This window comes from Bos grunniens, chromosome 12 (assembly GCF_055505025.1).
Source record: "Bos grunniens cultivar Pamir isolate PY7600 chromosome 12, Bosgru_T2T1.0, whole genome shotgun sequence".
Taxonomy (NCBI): domain Eukaryota; kingdom Metazoa; phylum Chordata; class Mammalia; order Artiodactyla; family Bovidae; genus Bos; species Bos grunniens.
In genome coordinates this window covers 23920298-23943279 of record NC_141176.1, presented here as the reverse complement: position 1 = coordinate 23943279, position 22982 = coordinate 23920298, and the positions used below count along the sequence as shown (strand labels likewise).

Genomic DNA, 22982 nt, shown 5'->3' with positions numbered 1-22982 from the left:
TCACCATCTGCAGTGATTTTGGAGCCCCCCAAAATAAAGTCTGACACTGTTTCCACTGTTTCCCCATCTATTTCCCATGAAGTGATGGGACCAGATGCCATGATCTTCATTTTCTTAATGTTGAGTTTTAAGCCAACTTTTTCACTCTCCTCTTTCACCTTCATCAAGAGGCTTTTTAGTTCCTCTTCACTTTCTGCGAAAATTTGCTATTAAGCTGAACAAATGTAACTGATAATAGGCAAACTTATTCCCTGGTTTAATCCTGTGAGATCACAAACTACTGAAATCTGTTTGTGGGATTTCTCTTCTCAACTAGACTTCAGGTTCCTCAAGTGTAGGGATCTTGTCTTTCCCACCAACTTGGTAAGTTTCTTATCTGTGGAAAACAAAAACTTTAGAGCTAAATTACGAGAAACCTACAACATGATTAGGTAGCTGGGCAGGTAGAAAATACTAATATTAAAACTGGGTGAGGATTCCCGCTTCTTTTTTTTTTTTTGGCTTCACATACTTAATTTTTTTATTTTTTATTATTTAATTCTTTTTTAAATTTTATTTTATTTTTAAATTTTACATAATTGTATTAGTTTTGCCAAATGTCAAAATGAATCCGCCACTTCTTGAGCATCACTGGATCTTCTCCGTGCTCATGTTGCCTCGGCAACGTAAGATCGCGCCCGCGTCCGGCCCTGCCCACAATCCTGCCCACCGCTCAGCTTTTCCCCCGCCTTCCCGGACCCATACTTCCGCCCCGACTTGCAAACTGGGACCTTGAATCTCGCTGTCTCTGTGCTGCCTAACTAAAAATACGGAAGAAAAATAACTTCAAGTAAAATAGTATTCTTTCCATACGACCCGAAACTGTGTTCCAGAAATATACATACAAAAGCATTCGCTATTTCGATCTCGTAAGCTCCGCCCAACTTGAGCCTCTGGCTCCAATTTTCAGGCAGTGCTCTGGACAGCCGCATCTTCGGAGGACCCCAGCTTGCGGAAGGAGACGTGGACCTGAGTTGGAAGAGACGCTAGGGTGCAAGTGTGAGGTTCAGCACGGGTTTGCTGCGAGGTTTCGGTCCCGAACGGCGGCACCATGTAAGTGTTGGCTTTCCAGCCGCCCAATTCCGCGGTCCCGTTGCCCGACCTTAACTTCTTCTTCTCTCTTCCTCAGGTCGAAAGTTTCTTTTAAGATCACACTGACGTCGGACCCGCGGCTGCCATACAAAGTGTGAGTAGCTCGGACGCGGTGGCGGGTGGAGGGGCTCTCGAGTTGGGGGGAAGGCGACTCGAGCCATCCCAGCGGCCTCCACCTCAGCAGTGCGCGTTCCTCTCCTCTCCCCGAGGCAGCCCCACTCACCTGAACCGGGTTATCGTGTATCAGCTTGCCCTGGCGCGAGGCTGTGTGGGTGTTATGTGATGGGAACGTCGTTGTTGGTTTCCGAGCTCTCTTCGGAACTCATTTCGGGGGTGGTGGAGCGGGGGCACGTGTGGACCGGGCCCTGGTGATTTGCTGGTATCCTTAATACAGTCTTAAACCTGCTTATAACGAGACAGGCCTTTCACCGCTTTGACCAACTGTTCGGGGAAGTAAGGCAAGGCCTCCCAGCCCAGGTTCCGAAATGTCCAGAACATCAGGCCCTTGATTCCCGTTGGTGTAACTCCCACGATAGTTGGGCTTAACAAGGTAGAGCCCTTAACTGCCTCTTCTCATCATCTCTGATTTCTACCTTTATACCGGAGTATCTTCATCAGTCTGTCAACTGGCTCTGGAAAAGAATGAGGAGGAGGGAGGGAAGAAGGAGTAAGGCAGCATCAGTAACTATATAAGAGTGCCTGAACGTGGTACCAGTTCGCTTAATACATATTGACTGGATGAATTTGCTGGCAGGCCTCTAGTTTAGTGTGTGTGTGTAGTTGTATGTATAGTTTGTATATGGATATGTTTATATAAAATGTATATAACATGTATGATTTTAGTTTAGTCGCTCAGTCGTGTCCGACTCCTTGTGACCCTATAGACTGCAGCATGCCAGGCCCTCCTGTCCAACACCGACTCCCAGAGTTTACTCAGACTCATATCCAATGAGTCGGTGGTGCAATCCAACCATCTCATCCTCTGTCATCCCCTACTCCTCCCGTCTTCAGTCTTTCCCAGCATCAGGATCTTTTCCAGTGAGTCAGTTCTTCACATCAGGTGGCCAAAGTATTGGAGTTTCAGCTTTAACATCAGTCCTTCCAATGAATATTCAGGACTGATGTCCTTTAGGATGGACTGGTTGGATCTCCTTGCAGTCCAAGGGACTCTCAAGAGTCTTTTCCAACACCACAGTTCAAAAGCATCAATTCTTCAGCGCTCAGCTTTCTTTATAGTCCACCCTCACATCTATACATGACTACTGGAAAAACCATAGCTTTGACTAGACAGACCTTTGTTGGCAAAGTAATGTCTCTGCTTTTTAATATGCTGGCTAGGTTGGTCATAACTTTTCTTTCAAGGAGCAAGCATCTTTTAATTTCATGGCTGCAGTCACCATCTGCAGTGATTCTGAAGCCCCAAAAAATAAAGTCTGTCACTGTTTCCCCATGTATTTCCCATGAAGTGATGGGACCAGATACCATGATCTTGGTTTTCTGAATGTTGAGTTTTAAGCCAACTTCCCCACCCCCCACCTCCTCTTTCACTTTCATCAAGAGGCTCTTTAGTTCTTCTTCACTTTCTGCCATAGGGTTGTGTCCTCTGTGTATCTGAGGTTTTTGATATTTCTCCCGGCAATCTTGATTTCAGCTTATGCTTCACCCAGTCCAGCATTTCTCATGATGTACTCTGCATGTAAGTTAAATAAGCAGGGTGACAATATACAACCTTGATGTACTCCTTTCCCAACTGAGAAACAGTGTGTTATTCTATGTCCAGTTCTGACTGTTGTTTCCTGACCTGCATACAGGTTTCTCAGGAGACAGGTCAGGTGATCTGGTATTCCCATGTCTTGAAGAATTTTCCACAGTTTGTTGGGATCCACACAGTCAAGGCTTTGGCATAGTCAGTAAAGCAGAAGTAGATGTTTTTCTGCAACTCTCTTGCTTTTTTCGTGATTCAACGGATGTTGGCAGTTTGATCTTTGGTTCCTCTATCTTTTCTAAATCCAGTTCTGGAAATTCATGGTTCACATACTGTTGAAGCCTGGCTTGGAGAATTTTGAGCATTACTTTGATAGCGTATGAGATGAATGCAGTTGTGTGGTAGTTTGAACATTCTTTGGTATTGCCTTTTTTTGGGATTGGAATGAAAACACATTTTCCAGTCCTGTAGCCACTGCTGAGTTTTCCAAATTTACTGGCATATTGTGTGGCATATTTCACGGCATCGTCTTTTAGGATTATGTAAGTAAAAGCAGCTCTGAGATTTGTGGGGAAACATGCTTTAACTCTTTAGGCCACTTTTCACTTGTCAGGCAGGTAAATATGTACTGTAATAGAGAAGCGTCCTTTTGAGTTGCTAACGGTTGCATTCTAGAGAGGATGTTGCAGTTGTAGATTTATTCTGGGGAAATGTCCCAGTTTTTATGGTTGGTTTTGCTTGTTGATTGATTCCTTGTTGATACTGCTACTTGGTTATAGAAATGTTGAAATCAAACATTCTCTGTCATGTATAGGATGCATTAGAAACACCTTAGACTCTTTCAGCTCAGATGGTAAAGAATCTGCCGGCAGTGTGGGAGACCTGGGTTCCATCCCTGGGTTGGGAAGATCCCCTGGAGAAGGGAACGGCTACTTACTCCAGTATTCTTGCCTGGAGAATTCCAGGGACAGAGGAGCCTGGCAGGCTACAGCCCATAGCATCACAAAGAGTCCAACAGGACTGAGCGACTTTCACTCTGACTCTTGCAGTCTAATTCTAGTCTTCCCAGTCTCAACTCCCTGCCTCGCCTCCCCAGCCCCGTCACTACCACCATCATTTAAAGTTTCAGCCATCCTAGTTGCATATTGACAGCAAATCTTTTGAAATCTACCTGCTCTGGCACACATTCTCTTCTGTGCTTAGAATGTAGTTTTGTGAGTACCACTTCCTGATAACATCCTTTAATGATTAAAATTTCACCTCCGTGACAATTTCTGTGATGGTATAGAAAGTTCGTGTCACCCTTCTCTCAGTGTCCTGTACAAACTTCATTCTTTCTAACACTGGTCAGTTCAGTTCAGTCGCTCAGTCGTGTCTGACTGTTTGTGACCCCATGAATCGCAGCATGCCAGGCCTCCCTGTCCATCACCAACTCCCGGAGTTCACTGAAACTCATGTCCATCGAGTCGGTGATGCCATCCAGCCATCTCATCCTCTGTCGTCCCCTTCTCCTGCCCCCAATCCCTCCCAGCATCAGAGTCTTTCCAATGAGTCAACTCTTCGCATGAGGTGGCCAAAGTACTGGAGTTTCAGCTTTCACATCATTCCTTCCAAAGAACACCCAGGGCTGATCTCCTTTAGAATGGACTGGTTGGATCTCCTTGCAGTCCAAGGGACTCTCAAGAGTCTTCTCCAACACCACAGTTCAAAAGCATCAATTCTTCGGCACTCAGCCTTCTTCACAGTCCAACTCTCACATCCATACATGACCACTGGAAAAACCATAGCCTTGACTAGATGGACCTTTGTTGGCAAAGTAATGTCTCTGCTTTTGAATTTGCTATCTAGGTTGGTCATAACGTTCCTTCCAAGGAGTAAGCGTCTTTTAATTTCATGGCTGCAGTCACCATCTGCAGTGATTTTGGAGCCCCCCAAAGTAAAGTCTGACACTGTTTCCACTGTTTCCCCCTCTGTTTCCCATGAAGTAATGGGACCAGATGCCATGATCTTCGTTTTCTGAATGTTGAGCTTTAAGCCAACTTTTTCAGTCTCCTCTTTCATTTTCATCAAGAGGCTTTTTAGTTCCTCTTCACTTTCTGCCATAAGGGTGGTGTCATCTGCATATCTGAGGTTATTGATATTTCTCCCAGCAATCTTGATTCCAGCTTGTGCTTCTTCCAGCCTAGTGTTTCTCATGATGTACTCTGCATGTAAGTTAAATAAGCAGGATGAAGTTATGCCATACTTCTATTTATGTGAGATTTTTAATTAAAAAAATGCCAGTAGTTTACTTTAAAAGATCACCTCAGTATACAGGATGGTTGTCATCTTTCCAAAATACCAATGTAATGTACGAGTAAGTGATGTGACTGGCAAACTCAAGGGCATCAGATCTAGATAAATTCTCTGGAGTGAAAGTAACTCCCAGTCCCTGTGCAATTTTCTGTCAGAACATTCACTAAATACGCTTTTATATTTTATTGGATTTTGTTTGGATAGTCTCACCAATTTAATCTGTGGAGAGAAACTTTTGTTAATGAGTATCAGCATGACATTTAATTATATGGTACAAGGATATTTCCTATCTCTAGTCCAAAAGTGAATTGAAACCCCAAAGTTTTAGAAGTTCTCTACAGGCAAGAGTTTTAGGACAGCGATTCTCAGGTTCTGAACTGTAAATAAACTATAGAAATACTTGCAAAGTACTATTCCTGGCTTTGTAAATTTTTATATTGCCAGTTTATTAGGTATTTTTTAAATAAATGGCTATTCATTATAATTTTATTTGTCTCTTTTTATTCCATATAAAAAAGGAAAGGGAAAAAAACATGTTCTGTTTTCACTCTTAGCAGTATTTTGGGGGAGTGGAATATTTGGGGCAGCCAAGAAATCTGTTCACACTTTTCTTATTGAAAATCATTGTAATGTGCAACATCAGATATAATGATTTTTGTATTCAGCATTCAATCTGTAGACTGAGTGAGCAGGTGGTATATATACCTGAGGATGTTACATATTGTAGTTGTATTAAATCATTAGAGAACAGTACAGTGGTGACAAATAGAGAAGTTTCAAAGAGAAATGTTACTTTTGTTTCTGTCTTTACTCACTGTAATTTGTTTTACATTAGGAATCTTACATTGCTTATTTTTTAACCTGTTTCTCTGTTTTCTTAAGGTATAATGTCAATTCTTTTTTATGGTTAAGTTGAATAGTTGATACAGATTGATTGTTTATCAGTGATCTTGAATATACTTGCCACAATTCAAGTCAAAACCACACATCACTTTTCAGAATGTTATTTCAGATTGTGTTGTATGAGCTTTTTTATATGTTATAAAGGTGGGAGATCACTTCTTATTTTCCCATAGTAAACATACTCATTTTTACCAACTTGGACTATTATTTTTGACTTGGTGATTGAAAGTGCACAGAAAAGTTCATGAAAAGATGATGCTCCCCAGGTAGCCTGCTCTTCTAATGAAAACGATCATGTTCCTGCACAGGATGAACTGTAGGTGGCAAAGTGTACTTAAGATTGAGGAGAGATTCCACTTTTTGAAATCCATTTTTGGAAACAAGAAGCAGCCTACATGCTAGACCTGTTTGTGTCAAAGTATTAAACATGTACAAATCCATACCTATTATAGGTTATGCATTTTCAAGTGGACCTGAGGGCACCATGTCAGCTATAAGGCTAATTATTGCTTTCTTTTTTTAGACTTAATGCACATAGTGTACAATCAGAACAGCCAACCTCAGACTCAAAAGACAGCTTTGCCAAGGTCTGCTACAAGAGCTGAAATAACTAACAAAGGACTTAAAAAATCAGCCTTTCAAAAAATTCTTTTTTAATTTTTGCAGACTCAGTGTTCCCGAAAGTACACCTTTCACAGCAGTGTTAAAGTTTGCAGCAGAAGAAGTAAGTATAGAAATTGGGACAGCCTGTAGAGAATACAGTTTGTGTCTCAAAATGTGTCTCAAAAATCGGCATGTGTCTTGACCTCCCACTTCCACACAAGTTCATTGCTAGGTTTATGGTGTCAAAATTAAACCTCACTTAAAGGTAAAAGCAGAGTGAGAGTTGAGACCCACAGATACAAGAATGGGTCACACAAACTGACGCATGTATTTAATGTAACTTAAATTATAAGGGGAATCCTTATTGAAATTGAAAAGATAACCATATATCAATTTTTTAAAAACGTCACACTGTATGCTTGTATTTTTACTAACTTTGATTCTGGAAGTACAATTTTATTATATATTTATCATGTTTTTCAACTTTTCTCTATAAGCATGTGCAGTGTCAGTAAAATTTATTGTTTTTGAAAATATGATTGGGTTTCTGTTTTTAAGAAATAAAATTTTTCCAAACAAAGATTTTCATCAGAGGCATCTATAAAGTAACTGTTTGTTTTTGACAATTAGAGGAGAAGCTTATGACTTGGGAGACTTAGGGTTCCTCTTTTAACTGTGTCGTTAATTATTTGTTTGACATGACAGTTTCTCTCTTCCTGAAATTTCTTACATCTGTAAAATGGAAATAGTTAATGCTTATCCTTCCTGCCCAATAACATGATTTTGAGTAAAAATATAATAGCATTTATATTTAATGTTGTGGAATCTTTCAGTAAGAGTAAGAGTTGACCTGAGTTGTCCGTGGATATAAAACCCTAATATAATTCTCTTAATAAAAAATAAAACCCCCCAACATAGGACTGGAAATTAATTTAAATAATGAGTTGTCAAAGCCTGAGAGGAACTTCTTACCATCCTAAATTGTAAAACACAATGGGATCTGAAGTAGAAATAAATGAAAACTGAGGAACTTCACATCTAGGAAAAAACTTGTCAGTTTTTTGTAGAAAGAAGTGGTAGTTTCTGTATTTTCATCACTAGTAAAGCTTCCCCAAATTTCAGTTAAACATTGTTACTATAGTCTGGAAAAGGGAAAAATTGTGTCTGCAGTTGCTTTTGATTTTTATTGTCATGTAATAGGTTACCACTAAAGAAAATGCATAACTTAAAGTAGACATAACTAAGAATAACAACTAAAAACTTTGTCATATTCAAGTTTTAGAAATCTGAGATTGCCTATAATTTAGGTGTTTTATCAAGGTTTTAAAAAGTATTACAACCTCTATAAAAACTTAACTATTTTAAAATTTATTAAAGTATATTTTGAAGTTACTTTAAGTTTATTTAAAATTTTTAAAACATAAAGGACGTTTACAATTAAAAATGTGCCATATGGACAGTAAAATTGTTTTTTTTTTTTTAGGTACATAGGCCTGTAACAAGTAATTGTTCTCATGTGTAGTTAAGTTCTTATTTTAAAACTTGATTGTTAAATTCATAAATTATAATGAGTTCTTAGTTTTTTCTCAACTATGGTGTGTGATTATTGTAAATACTGAGAGCAGCATTTCCTAGAGAGAATGTTTTCCCCAGACCACTAGAACCACCAAAATATAAAATAACCATTAAAAACTGAGATTGGGATCAGTGGTCCAAAAGTATGGGGCGTTATTGATTATTTTTGTATTTTCCTGGAGTCAAATAAACTATATTAGCAGCATATTCGGAGAAGGCAATGGCACCTCACTCCAGTACTCTTGCCTGGAAAATCCCATGGACGGAGGAGCCTGATAGGCTGCAGTCCAAGGGGTCGCTAAGAGTCAGACACGACTAAGCGACTTCACTTTCACTTTTCACTTTCATGCATTGGAGAAGGAAATGGCAACCCACTCCAGTGTTCTTGCCTGGAGAATCCCAGGGACGGGGAAGCCTGGTGGGCTGCCGTCTATGGGGTCGCACAGAGTCAGACACAACTGAAGCGACTTAGCAGCAGCATACTAAAGGATTTTGAAAAAATTCCCAGTTTAACTTAAATTTAACTTAAATTCCCAGTTCAGTTCACTTCAGTCGCTCAGTCGTCTCCGACTCTTTGCGACCCCATGAACCGCAGCATGCCAGGCCTCCCTGTCCATCACCAACTCCCGGAGTTCACCCAAACCCATGTCCACTGAGTCAGTGATGCCATCCAGCCATCTCATCCTCTGTCGTCCCCTTCTCCTCCTGCCCTCAATCTTTCCCAGCATCACAGTCTTTTCAGATGAGTCAACTCTTTGCATGAGGTGGCCAAAGTATTGGAGTTTCAGCTTCAACATCAGTCCTTCCAATGAACACCCAGGACTTACCTCCTTTGCTGTCTAGGTTGGTCATAACTTTCCTTCCAAGGAGTAAACGTCTTTTAATTTCATGGCTGCAGTCACCATCTGCAGTGATTTTGGAGCCCAAAAAAATAAAGTCAGCCACTGTTTCCACTGTTTCCCCATCTGTTTGCCATGAAGTGATGGGACCGGATGCCATGATCTTAGTATTTTGAATGTTGAGCTTTAAGCCAACTTTTTCTCTCTCCTCTTTCACTTTCATCAAGAGGCTCTTTAGTTCTTCTTCACTTTCTGCGATAAGGGTGGTGTCATCTGCATAACTTAGTGTTTTCCAAACTTAATCACAAAACTCAAGTATAATATTTATAAAGCTAGTCTGTAGCATAGAAGTGCTTATTACATTATTGGAAAAATGAATGAGCTATGAACACACTTTGACAAATAAGAGCATTAAGAGAATATTTCTACCTTTAAGCTACCAATAAGCTCCATACCACATTTCATTGACTCATAAAGCACTTACATCTCTGAATAGAGATGAGTGGAGGCTGTCTGTCATGGTTGACCACATGACAGTCACATAATTGTCCAACTGACATCACCTGCACCCCTACTTGTACTTAGAGGTATTTCTTGGTGGCATAATTGGACTATCGCAAGCCCGTATTAAACACAAGAGGGCATTTGTTTGAACTGATTATTTCTACCAAGAAATTTCAGTTACTTTGCTTTTATTTTCACTTGTGCCTGAGCATTATGTATGACCAAAGTAAACTGTGTGGAGGTCTGAAAGATCAAACACTGGGTTAATAGATTCATCGACAGTGTTTTTCCTTTTTTATGGTGCATAAAATAAGATGCATCTTACAATCTCTGGTGTCCTAAATACAATGAAATGCAAGTTTTAGAAAACAGGTGGCACTAGTGGTAAAGAACTTGCCTGCCAACGCAGGAGACGCGGGTTCAGTCCCTGGGTCGGGAAGATTCCTCTGGAGAAGGAAATGGCAACCCAATCCAGGGTTCTGGCCTGGGAAACTGCACGGACAGAGGAGCCCAGGTGGTACAGTCCGTGGGGCTGCAAAGAGTTGCACACAATTGGAGCGACTTTGCACAGCACATTAGTCTTTAAAGATAAAGCAGATTGTAATACTTTCTTTGATGATGTTACTTATCCTAAAAGATAAATTACATTTAAAATTATAGAATTGATTATATGTACCCTATCATTGCTAACTATCTTTTATAATTAGCATTTTATATGCTTATATGTATTTTTTCTTTTCTTCCTTTTTAGTTTAAAGTTCCTGCAGCAACAAGTGCAATTATTACCAATGGTAAGAATTTGTCTTAAACCTGTTTATTAACAGAGCTATTAGCTGTTTAAAAGAAACCAAATTAGTTAAAATTGACTTAAAATACAAAAACCCTAAACTTTATATCAACATAAGTGATATACATAATTGTAAACACTACATCAAAGTTACTGTTCATAATTGTGTCTTCAGTTTTTTCTGTGCTTTTGTTATGTAGTACAGTACTTTATGGGCTTCCCTGGTGGCTCAGATGCTAAGGAATCCGCCTGCAGTGCAGGGGACCTGCATTCGATCTCTCGGTCAGGAAGATTCCCTGGAGATGGGCGTGAACCCATTCCAGTATTCCTGCCTGGAGAATCCCATGTACAGAGGAGCCTGGCAGGCCGCAGTTCATGGGGTCGCCGAGTCAGACATGACCAAGCGACTAAGCACAGCACATTATAATATCATATGTCCTTATGCCAAATTATTGCTGAAAATAACTTGTCATTTAACAAACGTTTTCTATTGTATCATAAATCGTTTTAGAATATAGGAAGCTAAGCAGGAATGTACCTTTGCTGTCCCTTACTATTGCTTTCCTGATAGAAAACAATTCTTACAGGCTTGCAATAATGAGGATTTTATCCAGTTAGATAATATAAATTAAATTCTGTTTTTGGATACTACAAATAATTAATGGAACCAGCCCAAAGAGAAAATACTGAAATAAGATGAGGAACAAAGATGGCAGGAAAGGCTTAACTATTAAGAATACAAAGTCATGGTCCCAGGTACTGGTGAGTAGTTCATGTGTAGTTAAGAAAGACTAAGAGAAGGTGGCTTTAATGAGCAGTAAGTGGTATGATTTAGTTTAGATAATGATGGAATTTCTCATTCTGAAAAATTGTGCATGCTGCCACATTGAAATGTGTCTGTATTTGGAAGAAAGCGATCCTTCCTTTTTTGGAAACTTTTAGATTCATAAATGAGTAGCTACTGAGAGAGTGCATTGTAAACTTTTATCAACTGTCAGTGGAACTTATATCTCTCTGGTTCTTCAGCCTTAAGATTTGATGCCTCAGAGCAGTGTTAAACGACGAATGGCATACTTAAGGCATTTTGGCTTTATTTTTCACTGGATTTGGCAAAACAGTATGAAAAACTATCCTCTGTCAGACTTCGTGGGGTCGTTTCACTGACAGACATTGTCTAGTCCAGCAATATGTGTAAAGGCATAATAGTGAGAGATTTAACAGGTAACCTACCTGCCAGGTTGTCATTCATGTTCATGGTATAACTGCCTGTATGCACAGCAGCATTATTTTGGCACATTTCTTCTTACTGTTAAAGCCTTTTAGCTTCAGAAATAACTCAGGTCATTTTACAACTTATTTTCTAGATGGAATAGGAATAAATCCTGCACAGACTGCTGGTGAGTATCTGCAATCCATGGCAGTGTGGTGAGGCTGTCTACATCAATTGATAATGAATATGTAATTCATTCTAATTAGACTTGATAGGATTTTACTAAGATAATGGCTGATTTTCAGGGATTGTGTGGCAGTCTTTACCTAAGTGTGTGAATAATTTGTTACATTCTGTGTATCAGTTATATGCTTTTGGCTACAAGAAAGAGAAATTCTGAATAATGAACATTAAAGTTTTTTAACTAATACATGTAACAAAAAATCTTAAGGTAAGATTGTGCTCTAATGGGAATAATGTTCTGTAATAACTATCTCATTAGATAGTTGTGAGGTTGTACATGTAAGTGCTTAGAAGTTTGTGGTATTCATAATGAACATTCAGTAAGTACTGACTTATTATTTTGAAGAAGTACAGTCATTTAAATTTCATGGGACTTAGCCTGCACTTCGAGTCTCAAGCCATTAACATTATGTAGCACTACATATTGATACCCTAACAAGCGGGAAGGGTAAGAGTAGTCTTAAACTTTTTAACCGACAGTTCTGTATTTGTTTGAGATGTACCTTCCTTAGCTTATGAAAGTGAAAGTGAAGTTGCTCAGTCATGTCTGACTCTTTGCGACCCCATGGACTGTAGCCTATCAGGCTCCTCCGTCCATGGGATTTTCCAGGCAAGAGTGCTGAGTGAGGTGCCATTGCCTAGCTTATAGTTCGGTTAAAATATTTTTAAATTAAGCATGATTTAATATAAATGCAGTCTTGAGAAGTAGTTATTTTTAAACTGTTATTTTTTTAAGTACTTCTACAAATTATATTGTCCTCATAAGGCCTGGGATTGAAATGTAAATTTAGCCATATAACAAATAAAGAGGGATTTAAAATGATAATTTCTTTTTACAAAAGTCAGTTGTTCTAAGTGTATAATTTATTAAATCAAAAAGGCTATTTTTTGAAAATTGTGAGGCATTTTGTTGTTTAAACTTGGGTTTAAAAATTTTGCATTTTCTTACTCTGTAAATGTCCAGTGAGTTTATATTAATCTGAACTCCTTCTTACTCTGACATGTTGCCTGTTGGATTCCCCTTTAAAGTTGAATTGTGGGCATCATATAGTGGGAAGAAACTCTCAGTAGGCAGCCCAGACCCAAAATAGGTCAGGACTGCTAAACTTTTGTCACTTGTGGTAATTTACACTTATTTTTCCTGCTCCCAAGTATTTTATTATATAATAGAGCAAATATTGATGATTGTGTTTGGTGGTATTTCTTTGGGTAGTGTCCTTTCTTTTTTTATTTTTGTGGGTAGTGTTCTAATTTCAAATTTTCAGACGTTTGTTGCGTTGTGAGGATGTGAGAGGAGTAAGAACAAGACATAAGAAGCCTCTGCTTTGGTTCTGAGGATGTGAGAAGCGTAAGAGCAAGACCTAAGGAGCCTAGACTTGGGTTCTAATATATTTGAGCTTTGCACCTACTTGACACTCCTTTGTTTCTTCTGCATATTGTCGAATTGTTAATGAGAGCATGTCATTTTTTAAATACCTAACGTTTTGTTCTGTCTGTTTGTGTAGGAAATGTTTTTCTAAAGCACGGTTCAGAACTGCGAATAATTCCTAGAGATCGTGTTGGACATTGTTAATATCTGCTGCTTGGAACATAAAACCCCCTTCCAGAGTAAATATTGGTATTGTTATTGTAAAATTGGAATCAGGCATTTGAAATCCTATGAAAATACCAGTAATTGAAGACATAATGAAAGGTGACTATCTGTCCATGCTTGTTGTTCACACTTCATGTGAGGAGAGAACGCATCCCGGCCTAGGGCCCCATGACCACAGAGGATCAGTCTTTCATTGCTGCCTCGCTGCACACACAGGTAGTTCATCAGGGGTGAATGGATCAACCATCTGTGTCTTATAACCGGAGGATGCTTCTGGTCATTCTTTCTGAGAACATCTGGAAAATTAAAATTTACTGAATCTTCCTCCTTGTCCCTGAGTTAAAAATGTAAAAAAGATTATGGATCCACACATGACGGTTGGCTTGATAGCATCTGACTCACAGACACAAACATAGTTGAATTCCTCCTTATATATCATTTATGGTAAAGGATCATATCAATGAATAACTTGTCTTATCATTTAGCTTGTTTTAAAGTTTCAGACTTCTTGAGTTCTTAATAAATTTTAATTTGATATCAAAGAGCCCAAAATTGCATTTTCCATCTAGCCCTTATGGGTAAAATTGGTTGGTATCTCACACCAAGGAGTTTTAGCGATGATCTTGCAGACTCCAGTACCTGTAATGATGAAAATTAAGAATAAAGTAGAAGCATCAGTTGTTGAACTATGCATTCCTTTATTGATCTCTTTTAAAACAACCTTTAAAATAGGAATCCTCAAGAAACCATCATCTTTTTTAAGATAATCCTAAATAGCCTTCAGGGAGAAAGTGTAAAGAAGAACATCTGAAAGTTCACAACAGAGCTCATAAAAATGCTAATTTAAATTCTGGTTAGTAATACATAATGAAGACCGAACATTTAAGGAAGCATTAAGACTATAGTTGTGGGGTGAATAAGAAGCTAGGGAAGAAAAATGGGGAAGCCCAGATGACCAGGCTTCTAGCAAGAAGGAAAGAAACAAAAGGGAAGGCAAGCAGAAACCTGTAACGAGAGTGTCACAGAAAAGGCCAGACTGGGTAGACAAAGCCACAGAGGCAATGGAAAGAACTGAAGGGAAAACAAAATACTTGACATTGTTATAAGGAGCTGAAGATGATCAGAGAAAGCACAGCATAGGCATTGTCAACATACGGTTTTTGGAATTCTCTTAGTTTAAAGAAAGATATACATAAGGGAAGATTATGGTTGCCCTTAGTGAGGGCATCAGTATCTCTGCATATCTTGAAAGGTGAAGACTTATAGTGATTGAGAACCAGCACTTGACCTGCTGTATTCTAAATGCTGAGGTCTCTGGAGGCAGGCCTGGTTGTTTGGTATCTGTTTTGCACTTTGGAGGCCTGGAAAATGTAAGCTTCAAGATATAGGTGTTGAATTATTCATGAATAAAGTATTTCTAAAACCAATTTTTATTGAAATGTGCATAGGCCCTAGGTTCATTGGGGAAAAAAAATTATGCAACAGAATCAGTATCCGAAAGATGATATTGGTTAAGACTAAGACATGGTTCAGATATTTGACAATGACTAGCAGTCTTCAGAATTGTAAAGGGCAAAAAAATTTGTGCTGAGGTAGAAAAGTATGTTAACTAATGTTCGTGGAATTTTTTATTTTTATAAGCAGATTTTTATTTTCTGATGCCTAAAGACGCCTGGTCTTTAACAACATTAAACCTCCATTAATGAGAAATTTATGAATGCCTATTTTCTGAATTTTTTGTCTTATTTAGATTTTCCCTCATTCTGTTTCTAGCACAGAATTCTGCCTGATTTGTCACACAGATAGGTTTTATGATGTCTCATAAATTATTTAAAATTTTTGTTCTTTGGTTGGAAAATTTTATTGCAGTAAGGTCTTAAAAATATTTCCTTGTATAGAACTAGACATGTTATTAAATATGATCTGTAACTTCTTTGTGCAAAATGTTTCAAAGTGGTGTATTTAGTTTAAAGTGCTTTATTGGTACATGATTCATATCTTGTGAAAATACATTTTCTTACACCATAAACCATATTGTGTACTCTTATTTTATTATTAAAGTGCTTAATTAACACACCTGTTAAGGCACTGTATAACAAATGTAGCCCAAAAAAGGGATAGGGGACAAAGATGATTAATGGCTATAGGTCTTAGAAATGAATGTATACTTCCAAATGCCAGTCCATTTTCAGATAAAATTGAAAGTATAGTTAAGTGCCTATAGTAAGTGTTTAGGCTAGTAGGTCCTAAACCTGTGCGATTATCAAAGTGACCTAGAAAATTATGAATACAGACTTCTAGAAACTACCCCTAAAGTTCTTACTCTTTAAATGTGGAATGATATGCAAGCATTTCTGTATATAAAAGCAGTCCTAATGATTTCTGCTTTTCAGCTTAGCTTGAGAATTTATAACTTTTCACTTTGTGTGTGTGCTTAATCGTTCAGTCCTGTCCCGACAATTTGCAGCTCCATGGACTGTACGCGCTAGGCTCCTCTGTCCACGGGATTTCTCAGAATACTGGAGTGGGTTGCCATTTCCTCCAGGGGATCTTCCTGACTCAGAGCTAGAACCCACAGCTCATGTGTCTCCTGCACTGGCAGGCAGATTCTTTACCACTGAGCCACCTGGGAAACCCTTTCATTTTGTAGATGAATAAAATGAAGTCTGAGGGGTCAGAGTGAGTAGAACATGTTCTAGGATCTTGGGAAATATTCTTCCTACTGCCTGCTTCTCCAGTATCTAAGTGCAGAGATGCTGTAACAGTCTCTTGAGACTCACTGGGAATAAAGCCTCCTTTTAAAGTGTTCCAAGTCCAGTTTTTGTTTTTTTTTTTTTTTTTACGTGTTCTAGTAACAGTCATTTGAAAGAAAAGCCAATGAAAAGAAAATTCAGTCCAATTTAAGCCCCTAGTACCCCAACTAATATCTCTATCCAACCATATCTCTATTCAAAGACCTAGAAATATTTATTACTTGGAAGCATTTATATACTGAAATGGAGTACTTGTAAGATAACTGACTATATATTGGTGTTCCCAAGGCTATTTATAAAACTGCATATTATGTAGGTAAATCATTTATATGTGTGTGTATACTTAGGAGCCTGGGGACTACAACCCGTGGGGTCACAAAGAATCTGAGTGACATGACTGAGCAGCTAACACTTCCTTGGGTTTCCCAGTTGGCGCTAGTGGTAAAGAACCTGCCTGCCAGTGCAGGAGACATAAGAGACATGGGTTCGACCCCTGGGTTGGAAAGATCCCTTGGAGAAGAGCACAGCAAGCCACTCCAGTATTCTATGGAAAATCCCATGGACAGAGAAGCCTGGAGGGCTGCAATCCATGAGGACACAAAGAGTTGGACATAACTGAAGTGACTTAGCACACACACATATACATGTATATTTTTTATGTGTTTATAGAATTAGTGGATATATATACACATATGTGAATTACATATGTAACTTATTTGAAAGAAATGTACATCTAGAATATGACCATGAATACCCATTTTCAGTATATTGAACATCAAAACATTTTGATAGATACTTTCACGTGTCTCATTCTTCACAACAGTGCTTTCCATGGACAGAGGAGCCTGGCAGGCTACAGTCCATGAGGTCAGAAAGAGTCAGATACAACTGAATGACTAACTTATTAAAATATGGTGTAAATATGGTAAGATTGTAGGACATTAAGTAAAAGCCAGTCAAAGATAACTTTGAGTCTGGTACTGCTCTAGAAGGTGGTACAGACAATTATGTTTTTTTAACCTATGTATCTTGATACAGCTACAGGGTAAGTTCCTGGTAATCTGCTCCTCCAACCAGACTGTTGTATATAAGCCCCTCCAGTATAGAAATTCTAGAATTACACTCCAATAGTGCCTGAGATGGATAAATCACTATTTAAACCACACTATTTAATTAAACCATTAATTCAACATTCTTAACTCGATCTGTGCAGTCTATTAGCCACATCCTAATTACCTAAACCAGGTATTTGAAACTCATTAAGATTCTTGATTTTCTCTTGCCTTAGCAAACCAATCACAAAACTGACAAAATCGGATTGATAGTTTACATAATAACCATCTCCACTGTCCAAAGCCCTCATCATCTCATATATGCTCTTATAGAAGCATCTAGCCTCCATTTCCTTTTTCCACACAGTTATCATGAGATAATGTGACATGGAAACATGATCATGTAGTTCCACTAGTCAAAATCACACTGAACAAAAATCTACGCTCTTTGTGACATATGCAGCCCTTCATGAAATGGTCTTTGTTCAGAGTCACCTGTTACTGCTGCTGTCTCTCTTACAGTGTCATTCTCCAGTTCACACTGCACCTACGCTGAACTACCAGTAATATTCAGTATCTTTGATGCTCCTTTGCTTTCTCCATTTGCCTGCCTGCAAAGCTTGGGACTCGTTCATCAAGTTTGAAAGATATGAAGCCTTTCCTCACTCCTCCAAGTAGAGTTAGGTATTGTGCTTAGCTGTCTAAGCACCCATTGCATTTTGTACACTCCATTATAGCCATTATTAAATGCAGAGTTATATTTGTCTCTAATTTAAACTATATATTTTATAAAAGCGAAAAGTCATGACTGAAACTGAATGTTCAAATTGCCTTGCTCATAGCAGGTACTTAATAAAGATGTCAGAAGATTATGATAAAGAATGAAAACTTAAAATTTCCACCTCTTAGGCCCCTACAAATAATTCCTTTAGCCAGAAGAGTTGATGAACATATATACTCATATTTCCTCACTACTTGAAGCAGGGATTTACTCTTTGTGTCAGAAATGAATTAATCATTCTTTCAAAAGTGTGGTACATTCTCCCATTGTTAAACAAATACGTTAATCATTAGCTGTATTATAGATGATCTCCTTTGTTTGAGCTTCACCAATGCTGTTCAAATCACACAATGAAATCTCTAACCCCCTCCCTTTCCTCCATATGATCTCTGATTGTTTCCAAGGCAAACCATTCGATATCAAGCCGATGCCCCAACCAGTAATGCTGAAGAAGCTGAAGTTGAACAGTTCTATGAAGACCTACAAGACCTTTTAGAACTAACACCCAAAAAAGATACCCTTTTCATTATAGGGGACTGGAATGCAAAAGTAGGAATTCAAGAAACACTTGGAGAAACAGGCAAATTTGGCCTTGGAACATGGAATGAAGCAGAGCAAAGGCTAATAGAGTTTTGCCAAGAGAATGCACTGTTCATAGCAAACACCCTCTTCCAACAACACAAGAGAAGACTCTACACATGGACATCATCAGATGGTCAATACCTAAATCAGATTGATTATATTCTTTGCAGCCAAAGATGGAGAAGCTTTATACAGTCAGCAAAAACAAGACCAGGAGCTGACTGGCTCAGATCATGAACTCCGTATTGCCAAATTCAGACTTAAATTGAAGAAAGTAGGGAAAACCAGTAGACCATTCAGGTATGACCTAAATCAAATCCCTTAAATGATTATACAGTGGAAGTCAGAAATAGATTTAAGGGACTAGATCTGATAGAGTGCCTGATGAACTATGGACAGAGATTTGTGACATTTGTCTTCCTGACAGGAGACAGGGATCAAGACCATCCCCAAGAAAAAGAAATGCAAAAAAGCAAAATGGCTGGCTGAGGAGGCCTTACAAATAGAGAAGAAAAGAGAAATGAAAAGCAAAGGAGAAAAGGAAAGATAGAAGCATCTGAATGCAGAGTTCCAAAGAATAGCAAGGAGAGATAGGAAAGCCTTCCTCAGCGATCAGTGAAAAGAAATAGAGGAAAACAACAGAATGGGAAAGACTAGAGATCTCTTCAAGAAAATTAGAGATACCGAGGGAACATTTCATGCAAAGACGGGCTCAATAAAGGACAGAAATGGTATGGACCTAACAGAAGCAGAAGATATTAAGAAGAGGTGGCAAGAATACACAGAAAAGCTGTACAAAAAAGATCTTCACGACCCAGGTAATCACGATGGTGTGATCACTGACCTAGAGCCAGACATCCTGGAACGTGAAGTCAAGTGGGCCTTAGAAAGCATCACTATGAACAAAGCTAGTGGAGGTGATGGAATTCCAGTTGAGCTATTTCAAATCCTAAAAGAGGAAGCCATGAAAGGGCTGCACTCAATATGCCAGCAAATTTGGAAAACTCAGCAGTGGCCACAGGACTGGAAAAGGTCCGTTTTCATTCCAATCCCAAAGAAAGGCAATGCCAAAGAATGCTCAAACTACCGCACAGTTGCACTCATCTCACACGCTAGTAAAGTAATGCTCAAAATTCTTCAAGCCAGGCTTCAGCAATATGTGAACCATGAACTTCCTGATGTTCAAGCTGGTTTTAGAAAAGTCAGAGGAACCAGAGATCAAATAGCCAACATGCACTGGATCATGGAAAAGGTAAGAGAGTTCCAGAAAAACATCTATTTCTGCTTTATTGCCTATGCCAAAGACTTTGACTATGTGGATCACAATAAACTGTGGAAAATTATGAAAAAGATGGGAATACCAGACCACCTGACCTGCCTCTTCAGAAACCTATATGCAGGTCAGGAAGCAACAGTTAGAACTGGATATGGAACAATAGACTGGTTCCAAATAGGAAAAGGAGTACGTCAAGGCAGTATATTGTCACCCTGCTTATTTAACTGCTTATACGCAGAGTACATAATGAGAAACGGTGGGCTGGAAGAAGCACAAGCTGGAATCAAGATTGCCAGGAGACATATCAGTGACCTCAGATATGCAGATGACACCACCCTTATGGCAGAAAGTGAAGAGGAACTCAAAAGCCTCTTGATGAAAGTGAAAGAGGAGAGTGAAAAAGTTGGCTTAAAGCTCAACATTCAGAAAACAAAGATCATGGCATCTGGTCCCATCATTTCGTGGCAAATAGATGGGGAAACAGTGGAAACAGTGTCAGACTTTATTTTGGGGGGCTCCAAAATCACTGCAGATGGTGACTGCAGCCATGAAATTAAAAGACGCTTACTCCTTGGAAGGAAAGTTATGACCAACCTAGATAGCATATTGAAAAGTAGAGACATTACTTAACAACAAAGGTCCATCTAGTCAAGGCTATGGTTTTTCCAGTGGTCATGTATGGATGTGAGAGTTGGACTGTGAAGAAGGCTGAGCACCAAAGAATTGATGCTTTTGAAGTGTGGTGTTGAAGAAGACTCTTGAGAGTCCCTTGGACTGCAAGGAGATCCAACCAGTCCATTCTGAAGGCGATCAGCCCTGGGATTTCTTTGGGGGGAATGATGCTAAAGCTGAAACTCCAGTACTTTGGCCACCTCATGCAAAGAGTTGACTCATTGGAAAAGACTCTGATGCTGGGAGGGATTGGGGGCAGGAGGAGAAGGGGACGACAGAGGATGAGATGGTTGGATGTACATCATGGACTAGATGTACATGAGTTTGAGTAAGCTCTGGGAGTTGGTGATGGACAGAGAAGCCTGGCATGCTGTGGTCCACGGGGTTGCACAGAGTCAGACACAACCGAGCCACTGAACTGAACTAGGAAGGATCTCATAGCTTGCTATTGAACATTTCTGTGATCTCACTTTGCTTGAAAAAATTGAACATTCAATAATCTACAGACACATTGAAGACTTTTAGTAAATATATGTACACTGATAACTACAAAGAGATTGTGATCACTGGAAAAGTAGGTTTTGGGCCCTGTAATAACCTGCTTTGCTATATCAAGGGTGTGTGGAAATTCTGTCTGGATGCAAATCACTGGCCAAGGTTGGCAGACATATGCAGAGAGCCAGTTTTTTGGCATAAATCTCTGATTTTCTGACAAACTCTTTAGCAATGTAAAAGCTGTTATTGAGAGCATATTGTGATGATACATCATGTCAATATTTGTTTGGCTGAGTAACACTGTGGATTTAATAAATTAATTCTTAAATGCACAATGTATAACTGATTAGCTATTTAAGAAAAAAAAATTCTCTGTGATGTTTGTTGTGAATGCCACAAACATTTTGACATTTTAAGTGGAGATCCTAGCTTCTATGATTTTACTAAATAAGTATTGGACAGATTAGAGCTTTAAAAAATTATCCTTAGGTGTACACATTTTGTAGGAATAACACATAAGAGACAATGACTAAATGAGTAAGTCATAGAGGTGTTTATCCTTTCCGACCTCTACTATAAATCCATATTACCTGCTAGACTATTTTACTCAACATTTTCAGGTCTGGCATAGCATTAGAAGATGCTTAAAATTTTGTTGAATAAATCAATTATTTATTGTTTTTTTTTTTTTTTTTTTCTGGTATGTGGGAAAGATACACCTGGCACTTTGAGCCTTAAACCTGAAGTCTTAAAAAGGAATCATCACTATTAACTTCTTCCTGAAAAAGATAGCACATGTGGACAAGTTACTGAGCTTTAGCTGAGTGACTTCACTTTCACTTTTTACTTTCATGCATTGGAGAAGGAAATGGCAACCCACTCCAGTGTTCTTGCCTGGAGAATCCCAGGGACGGGGAAGCCTGGCGGGCTGCTGTCTCTGGTGTTGCACAGAGTCGCACACTACTGAAGCGACTTAGCAGCAGCAGCAGCAGCAGCTTTGTATAAGGCACTTCTGTGTTTTACATTCTTATTTGACCCTCATTATAGTCTACGAGTTTCAAGACTATTTTTTCACAAACTTGAGATTAAGAAGCTGGAATGTTCAAATAGATTTGGTAATTTTCCCAAGGTTACACAACAAATAAGCAGCAAAGGTATATGTAACTCAAACTCTTGCCATGAAGCCCCAGGACACAGGACACAGCTGATTGGGGCCCTGGCGAGTTCATCTAGTTCAAAACCCAGAAAGCTGGAACCTGCCCCAGTGCCGCCTTTTTTGGCCTCTCTCCACTTTCTTCTTCCTTATTCATCCTGACCTATTTCTAACCCTTCCATGTAGCTTAAAGCCAGTAAGAAAGGAGGGTCGTATGAACAGAAGACTCTGTAGGTACAGCCGTGCTTCATGCTGCTTCATAACTATCTCTCTGACATTCTTCCATTCCTTTATTCAGGCATTTACTTACCAAGGACACAAAGATGAATTAGACCAGTTCACTGCTTTTCAGAGTTAAGGTCCATGCTCTGAGGCTTGGGGAGCAGGTGTGTTGGCAGCAGTTTCTAACTATTCCCACCATCCTTTGTAGGTCGCATTGAATGTTCTCAATTCCTTGTTTAAAGCCTGATGACCCCCACGCCCACTCCTCACCCATCACTGCTTCCTCTTCACAGTTAGCCTACATTGGTCATGTAAATGGTGTTTACTGGGACTTCCCTGGTGGTCCTGTGGTTAAGACTTTGCCTTTCAATGCAGGGGGTGTAATTCCATCCGTGGTCAGTGAGCTAGGGTACCATGTAGCTCACGGCCAGAAACACAAAACATAAAACAGAAGCAATATTATAACAAATTCAATAAAGACTTGAACGAGTGGTCTACGTGGAAGATAAAACACAAGTGGTGTTTACTAAAGAGTTGAAGATAACTGAGGCCAGCCAAGGTCAATGAATCTAGAGAAAAAGCAAGAAGCCATGTTTTAAAGCGAAAA

At 39.1% G+C, this 22982-nt stretch overlaps 1 protein-coding gene across 1 annotated transcript; it reads left to right on the top strand.

The window, feature by feature from the left end:
- Positions 1-1010: 1010 nt before the first annotated feature.
- UFM1 (ubiquitin fold modifier 1) lies at positions 1011-15418 on the top strand. The gene is made up of 6 exons (XM_086328480.1): positions 1011-1092; positions 1169-1225; positions 6701-6758; positions 10307-10346; positions 11707-11739; positions 13301-15418. Coding segments are annotated over exons 1-6 (258 nt in total). The 5' UTR covers positions 1011-1090; the 3' UTR covers positions 13369-15418.
- Positions 15419-22982: the final 7564 nt, after the last annotated feature.